General features: G+C 45.6%; 1 protein-coding gene across 1 annotated transcript in view; it reads right to left on the reverse strand.

Annotated features, from left to right (window-relative positions):
- The window catches only part of LOC121822749 (uncharacterized), an 81,919-nt gene extending 74,266 nt beyond the window's left edge, over positions 1-7,653 (reverse strand). The window contains exon 1 of the mRNA XM_076551872.1: positions 7,187-7,653. Within this exon, the coding sequence (XP_076407987.1) occupies positions 7,187-7,345 (159 nt within the window). The 5' untranslated portion in view covers positions 7,346-7,653. The remainder of the gene's footprint in view (positions 1-7,186) is intronic.
- Between the last annotated feature and the right edge of the window lie 1,246 nt (positions 7,654-8,899).

The following is an 8,899-nucleotide window of genomic DNA, read 5'->3' on the forward strand; positions in this document are numbered from 1 at the left end:
AAGGCTTCCCCAGACAAAAGTGCAGGAACTTTGTGACCACCAGATCTGTCTCAGAAGAAATGCTGATGGGAGGGAGTTCTTTATGGGGAAGGGGAGGGGTGGAGATTACTAATGTGGGGACGTACGCAAGCAGAGAGCCAAACTCAGAATGCTCCAACAGGGCAGTGATGTGTAAGCCATTTCTAGAACCGACATGAATATTAAAAGACAAAAGTCCTGAAAGAAAGCTCAGGGCTAAGAGCACTGACTACTTGTCAAGAAGTCCTGGGTTCAATTCCCAGGACAGCAACTCTCAACTGTCTGTAACTCCAGTTCCAGGGGCTCTGACACTCTCTTCTGGCCTCCAAGGGCACCAGGGATGCATGTGGTATATAGATACACATGGAGGAAAAATACTGTACACATAAAATAAGATAATAAATTTTTAAATAAAAGCACTGTATTTAGAACAGTTTTTAAGGAATACACAACACATAAAGATGTGATTTATGAGATTAAAATATAAAATATAGATGGTAGAATTTTTCTTTTACTGTAATCCAGGTTAAAATACTAGCAGGTTAAAATAGTCTAATATAAGATTATTGTAAGTTTGTTGAGGTTTTTTGTTTTTGTTTGTTTGTTTTGAGACAAGAGCTCATCATGCAGTCCTGGTTCCCCTGGAACTTGCTATATAGACCAGGCCAGCCTCATACTTAGAGATCTGCCTGCTTCTGCTTCCTGAGTACTAAGATTAAAGGCATGAGCCTCTACACCCAGCTATTTTAAGATATTTTACTCCTGCCTCATAGAAACTCCAAGCAAGGACTCAGAGAGTCAAATATATTTTCTATCATATTGATGGCTAGATTTTAAATATATCTGGCTTTTGCTGTTGTTTTGAGTTTTTGGTGTGTAGGACATAAAAATAAAGGGGAACTATTGGGAGGAAAGGTGTAAAGGGAGAGGAAAACGAGGAAGAGAAAGGTTATTATAATAGTCACAGGATAGTTGACTGTATTAAACACATGTATCCATGTGTACACACACAGCAACAACAACCACAAAAATCACCATAGAAACCCAACACAACCCAAGACACAGCCAGATATGGTGGTATTGTCTTCCCTGAAATATTGTGCACCCCAATAAACTTATCTGGGGTCAGAGACAGAACAGCCATAATATTAAACATAGAGGATAGGCAGTGGTAGCACACACCTTTAATCCCAGCACTTGGGAGGCAGAGCTAGGCAGAAATCCATGTGTTCAAGGATATAGCCAAGCATGGTGACTCACTCCTTTAATCCCAGGGAGTGATGGTAGAAGGCAGAAAGGTATATAAGGTATGAGTATGGTGATATTTTATTTGTACTGAAATGTGATTTTAATTTTATGTTAATAAATAAAGTTGTCCTGGGGTCAGAGCTATTAGAGCCATAGCAAGAGCGTGGTGGTTAATAGAGCTAGGTAGATTTCTGTGTGTTCAGGGATACAGCCAGTATTGGAGACATACGCCTTTAAGACCTGGAGGGCGGTACTTACAGGCAATGATGAGGCAGTCATGTGGTTGGGTTTACAACCAATGAGAAGGCAGAACAGAAAGACTATTTAAACACAGACAAACAGGAAGTAGCTCTCTCCGGGAAGCTAGGAACACTGCAGGAGGTAAGATTTTATCTCTGAGCTCTGACCTCTCGGCTTTCTCTTTTACATTGGCTCTGCGTTTCTTATTTTAATAAGATGATTGGTTACATCTACACATGAGGACCAGAAACTAGAAGCATTTGGCTGGTTAAGCTCTTAGCTGGTTAAGCTTCAGGCTTTCGAGCAGCAGTTCAGCTGAGAGCCATTGGGATGAGAACACAGAAGCTTCCAGTCTGAGAAAATAGGACCAGCTGAGGAACTGTCAAGGTGAGGAAGCTGTGACTTGTTCTGCTTCTCTGATCTCCCAGTTCACCCCAATACCTGGCTCAGGTTTGATTTTATTAATAAGAACTGTTAAGATTCTTGCTACAGCCAGACACTGTCTCTAAATGACAGTGGCCTTAGACACAAGCACAGACTAACTGTGAAGAAAAGAAATGGACATTTCATGCAAATAGATGCCGAAGAACACAGGCGACTGTACTTGTGGTATATGAAACAGATTTTCAGTCCAAAACTGTAACATGAGAGAAGGAAGATCACTGCACAGTGGTAAAAGGACCAGCGAGCTAGACTATAACAATTATAGAGACGTGTGCACTATTAGAGAGCCTAATTACAGAAGCTACATATTGATGAATCAGAAAAACGGACTGCCAGACAAACACATCGGGGACTTGGATGCAGCAGTGTTGGTGATGAAGTGACCATCCGGACAGAAACCAAGAGAGACATATCAGGCCTCCATTACACCTTGATGACAGGCCTAACACACACACACACACACACACACACACACACACACACACACACACACACACGGAGGGAGGGAGGGAGGGAGGGAGAGAGAGAACATTATCTGGCAGCAGCAGAATACACATTCTTCTTGAGCAATGAAATATGTATGGATCTGGCTCCAGAATAGATTGTCTGTTAGGCCACAAAATAAGTCTTAGTGCATTTAGGAAGATCAACATCGTATCAAGTATCTTCTTCTCCAATCACAGTGGTATGGGACTGAAAAATCAAGAACAGGAGGAATCCTGGAAAATTCACAAGTACACGAGGCTCAGGGAACCTGCTCCTGAAAAAACCCCACAGGCCAGAACACAAACAAGAAACAGAGAAACTCAAAATGTTTTGAGACAAATGCAAATGAACCTATAACACGCCAAACATGCGGCATGGGAGAAGCAGCAGGTAGAGGAGATTATAGCAGAAAACGCCTATGTCAAAACAAAGATTCAAGATAAATATACTACTATTACAATAAAAGGAACTGGATTAAAAATAACCCAGCATTGGTAGGCAAGGGACACAGACAAAAGGCAGAAATAAATGTAATAACAACCAGACCCATAGAAAGGTCAACAAAACTAGAGGGTTTTTTTTTTTTCAAAGATAAAATTAAAATATTTAGCTAAACTAAATGAGAAAGAATGAGTTGAGGATGAAGATAACGGCAAACTGAAGACAGTGCTTTCCCTGGAACCTTGAGGACCTAAATTTGGAGCCTCAGAACTCACATACAAGGCAGACAAGCATGGTGGTTGTCTGTAATTCTCTCTCTCAGGAGGCAGACAAGGGCTCCCCAGAGCAAACTGGCGAGTGCTAACATCAGAACACTTTCGGTTCAGTGAGAGACTCTGCCTCAAAGTATCAAAGTGAGGAGGGACCGAGGAAACCGTGTGTATCGACTTGAGCCGCCAGATGTAGGCCCACATGACTACACATTCATGCCCACGTGTGTTACCACCTACATGCTCCCACACGCATGAACATACACACACACACACACACACACACACACACACATACACAGAAAGAATGGGACCAGATGAATGAAGTAAATGAAAGTGGAAACATTAAGCTGATCACATAAAGAGACAAGGTGTGGAAGAGGCAACTATGAAATTCATACGCCAGGCAACTGGATATCCTAGAAGAAACTCTCCCATCAAACAAAAGCCTCATATACCACTGAGAAGCTGAAGGATCAAGAAAAATATCACAAAACTTCAAATATGAATAAAAAAAACCTCCGTCAATACTATGAGATACACAAAGCAGGATACAGAAAAAGACAGAGAACCTTGACTGTGAACATAAAGACACATTCTATGTCATTTCCAAGTAAGCTTCGGTGAAGTAACTGTTCACTTCAAGAGACTACAGAACGACTCTGAGGAAAATCGAAGATAGCAGAAGGAATGAAATAACCCAGATATGAAATGAAAACGCAATAACAAAATCAAAATTCTTTTTCTTAAGATTACCTTGCATATACAAGACTCAACCGATGTTGAGCAAACAAAGAGACATCAGTCATTATCAGTAAAAAGGAACAGATAAGCTAGGTTTAAAAAAAAATCTAGTCAAACACAATGCAGTATGCTGTCTGGGTTCTGGAACTAAAAATTAACATCAATGGAAAATTGTTGAAGTCCAAAAAGAGCCCGAAGCTTAGTAGTAATAAACTCTTAATTTCCCCGCTTGGGAAATGGACCATGATTACATAAGCTGTTAACATCAGGAGACACTTGGGGAAAGGCATCCTGAAACACTCTGCCGTCTTTGCAATTTTCTCTAAGATCATTCCAAAATTAAAACTAAACTCAAAGCAACCCTGGTTAAGTTTTGCATCCCATTAGTAGTGCTGGTTCTATCTACAACACAAGGACATTCACGGCATAGCTTGAATATCTGCTTCCTTTATGAGCCAGAAAGATGCAAATCAATAGTTTCACTTTGAAGAACAGACCAGAGTACTCTTTGCAAGAAGAAAAATGGGAGAACATATCAGGCAAAAGTTACGCCCTCAGCCGAGCCTACACAGTAACGAGAGATCCTCTCACACAATGACAAAGGTAGCCAGGACCTGAAGAAGGATTCCCAGGGTTATCCCTTGGTCTATACACACACACACACACACACACACACACACACACACACACACACACACACACACACACACAGAGAGAGAGAGAGAGAGAGAGAGAGAGAGAGAGAGAGAGATTCTCATTAAGAGAAAACCTTAAGACTACAAATTACAAATTATGTTTCCCATTCCAACCCCACTGATGGACATTATTGCATGTCAAAGAAACACCAAGGAAGTCCTCAGTTGCTGCTACTGCCTCTCCCTTTCAAGGAGATCCCAGTATTCCCGAGGCTACAGGCACCATGTGCCTCATCCCCTCTGCTCCTATAGGAAGATGTATGTGGAAAAATGCAGGCTGTAATTTATACTAGTCCCAATAAAAGCATCACATCCTGCCACTGGACAGGCAATGTAGCTAAAGCATAATAAACGCTACCACAAAAGCAAGACTCCAAGGTGAGTATAAAGAGGAGAAGCAATCCAGAGGTCAACATTTTCCAGAAGCAAGTTGGACAGGGACCGTGAAAATCCTTCAGGGTATTTGGTTTAGAAAAAAAAAAAAAATTCCGCCAGCACATATTTATATAACTGTTTTAAATGTCTGGAGCGCTTCACTGGATAAGAAAGTGCTCATATTTATCTGCTGCTCCCTATCATCATTTATTTTACTTAAGAACATCAAAAGAGTTCCGTTTGCGTATTCTCCTCCATTTATAGAGGGGGAAGAGTGCTCAGAGGGACCTCAGGCTAAGTGGCAAATCCTTGTGAGCTGGTGCACTGCCACTGTTTGACAAAATACCACTCATGCACTAAACACCACACGGCCAATCTCCTTTTGCTAGCTTAGCTGCACTTTTGGAAGTGTCCAAGAACTTTATGGGCCATCCAAGGGACACCCAACCTGACCTGACCCTCACTGACAGTGGAGGAAGTATGTGGGTGACGGATCTTTTCCCAATGGTTCCCTGCGACCCAGGCTGGACTGTTCCTCAAGGCACTGACAGTGTTGCCCACACCACGGGCGCTCTGCACCGCCTCTGTTTGGTTAAGCTGTTTCAGTTTCCCCCTCTGTAAAATGGGGGTAGTGAATGGACCTGTCTCGGGGCTACTGTGAGGGTCGAGAAAGAATCAATTCAACCACCACAGTGAGGAAATTGCTGGCAACAGAGACGCACTAAGGGCTTTAATAAATATTCCATGCCCAAGTGGATGAACATATGGAAGAATGAATTCTCTCACTTACTTCCAGAAGAGCAACAAGTAAATCTAGGGCATGGTTTGCCTCTCTCTCTCTCTCTCTCTCTCTCTCTCTCTCTCTCTCTCTCTCTCTCTCTCTCTCTCTCTCCCCCTCCCTCCCTCCCCCTTCCCTCCCTCTCTCTCCCTCTCTCTCTCTCTCCCTCCCTCTCTCTCTCTCTCCCTCCCTCCCTCCCCCCTCTCTCTCCCTCCCTCTCTCTTTCCTTCTCCCTCTCTCTGGTTTTTTGAAGCAGGCTTCCTCTGAATAGCCTTGGCTATCCTGGGACTCTCTCTGACCTTGAACTCAGAGATCAGCCTGCCTCTGCTCCCCCAAGTGCCGCTGCTGCCTGGCTCCCTCCAATGTGCTCAAGCCCTCCCAGGGCGGGTGCTGAGTCACGCTGTCACTTGCTTTCAGTCCCCAACACCTGCTTCTCCTCTCTGCTCTTGTCTTGATCCGCATTTGGTTCCCAGTGTACATAGACCCCAGCCTGTGGCCTCCAGGGCTGAGGCCTGGCCCTCGGGAGCCTGCTATGGTAGGGAAAGCTGAATTTCATTCCAACTTGAATGTGGAATGGGATGGAGTTCAGAGGCACTGGTGTCCTCTCATTCCCAGTCTCACTTCAAAAAGCAATGGGAAGAAGCTGTCTAACTTAAACAGAGAAGGGAGCCGGGAGGCGGTGGCGCACGCCTTTAATCCCAGCCCTCGGGAGGCAGAGGCAGGCGGATCTCTGTGAGTTCGAGGCCAGCCTGGGCTACCAAGTGAGTCCCAGGAAAGGTGCAAAGCTACACAGAGAAACCCTGTCTCGAGAAAAAAAACAAAAAAACAAAAAACAGAAGGGACTCAGAGAGATGGGAGCCCATGCCCCCACCCTCACCAATGGTTTCTTTCCTGTTTCTGCCTCCTGGTCCCCAGCCTTTGGCTAGAAGGATGTGGTACACACGAGTGTTCCACCTCCAGGCCCACACTCAAACTTGAGCTGCAGGGCAACTTAAGGGTTGGTAGGGATATCAGCATCTTTGCTGAAGTTAGGAAATCGCTCCTTTTTGTAACCTACAGGGCCAGGTCTACGGGCTTTTTAGGACAAGCACCAATATTTCACCAATATGTCTTAGTGTGTAAACAGACTTTGAGAACACACGTGCCTTTTGGGAGATAGCAACACATAAAAGGGTTCCTGAGTATCAGAGCACTAATAGACACTGAAAATCATCATGGGAAAAAGAAGATCCTACCAAGGGCTTGAGTGACCTCGAGCAAAGGGCTTTGTGCTCACTATCCTGTTTGTTTTCTTGTATCTGTCTACCCAGGCCTGGACCACAGCCAGCAAACCAACACTGAGTGACGAGAGGTGAGCGGCAGGAGACTGTATGAGCCGGCTGGAGTCACTTGGGAAGGGGGAACCTCAATTGTGAAAATGCCCCCACAAGATTGGTCTGTGGACACACCTGTGAGGCATTTTGGTGACTGATGATTGATGCGGGAGATCCCAGCTTACTGTGGGTGATGACGACCCTGGGCTGGTGGTTCTTGATGCTATAAGCAAGCGGGCTGAAAAGCCAGCTACCGGAAGCAAGTCGGAAGCCTGACTTCCAGGACTCCTGCATGTTTCAGCTTCTGCCTCCAGGGCCATACCTTGAGCTCTGGCCCTGGCTTCTCTGATGTTGGACTGTGTTGTGGAAGTGTAGGATAGAACACATCCTTCCTTCTCCAAGTGGCTTTTGGTCATGATGCTTTATCACTGCGCCAGAAGCCCTAAGACATGGCATAGGCCATCCACAGAGCTGACGGCGGCAGACACCGGAAGAACTGTTGTTGCTGGAGACAGAAACCGGCCATGGCAGACATGGTGGTCAGAAAATGTCTCGAAGATGCCCTAAGAGACAGAAAATCCCAAAGAGCCACACCTTTATCTGAGGCACAACCAAGCAGGCAGCGGAACAGTACAGGGTTGTTTTCTGGGGGGGGGGGGGGGGGGGGGGAGTCTGCGTCACAAAGTGAGTCGAAGGAGGGCAGTACACAGAAGTGAGTCCTGTTGGATGCTGATGGCACTTCCTGGCAACCGAGTCAGAGATCTTCTTCTGTGTTGGTGGCTGTAGGTTCTCCAGATACTCCAGTGCGTGAGGGAGGGGGACCCGTGGCTTGTCCACGCGTTGTGTGTTAAGGCAGACCGTGCGCGCGCGCGGCTCCAAAGTGCTTCCCATTCTTCCCACGCGCCTCCCAGCACAGTGGTTCCAACAGCACCAGACACAGCTACAGTCTTCTCGGCAAGGCCAGGGTGAGCGCTGGGCCAGGCACAGCTGTATCTTGGCATGGCTTTGGAGCCCATGAGCAAGGCAGTGCCAGGTCATTTCATAGAACACCATACACAACTTACTCCCCCCCAGGATTTGAGACTGTTTGCAGCCAAACTCGGGAGCGTTAAAACAGAACTCTCTTAGTCATTGTTCTATTGCCGGGGAGAGACAACTCTCATAAAAGAAAACGTTTAATTGGGGCTTGCTACAGTTTCAGAGGGTTAGTCCATGATCATGGTGGCGGGGAGAAGGGCGGCAGGCAGGCAGACATGGCACTGAAGAAGTTCTACATCCAGATCCACAGGCAGCAGGAAGACAGAGACTCTGCCCCGGGCTTTTGAAACCTTCAAGCCCACCCCCAGGGATACACTTCTTCCAACAAGGCCACACCCACTCCAATGAAGCCATACCTATTCAAATGAGGCCACACCTACTCCAATGAGACCACACCCATCCCAATGAGGCCACGCCTCCCAATCCATTTCAAATAGTGCCACTTGCTGGTGACTAGCATCCAAACACATGAACCTATTGGGGCCATTCTTAGTCAAACCACCACAAGAACAAAACAAAGGTCCTATAAACACAGGAAAAAGACAAAGAACAAAGGCAAAAAAGCCATACCATAACAGTCTGGCCAAAGAAAAACAACAGCATTGGAACCCAAATGCTGGCCTGAAGCTCAAATCTAAGCAAAAGCCAGTAGCTGAAGAACTCTGTTACTAGGGGGTTGACACAAGCATGTTCCTATCCCTGGACTTGTATGAGGCAGTATGGCTCTGAACACATACTCTCAGACATATATGAAGACAGGGAATCTATTGGCTTTCTTGTCTGACCATTCCTGGACCTCTAAAGTTTATA

The sequence above is a fragment of the Peromyscus maniculatus genome, chromosome 15, assembly GCF_049852395.1.
Source record: "Peromyscus maniculatus bairdii isolate BWxNUB_F1_BW_parent chromosome 15, HU_Pman_BW_mat_3.1, whole genome shotgun sequence".
Classification (NCBI taxonomy): domain Eukaryota; kingdom Metazoa; phylum Chordata; class Mammalia; order Rodentia; family Cricetidae; genus Peromyscus; species Peromyscus maniculatus.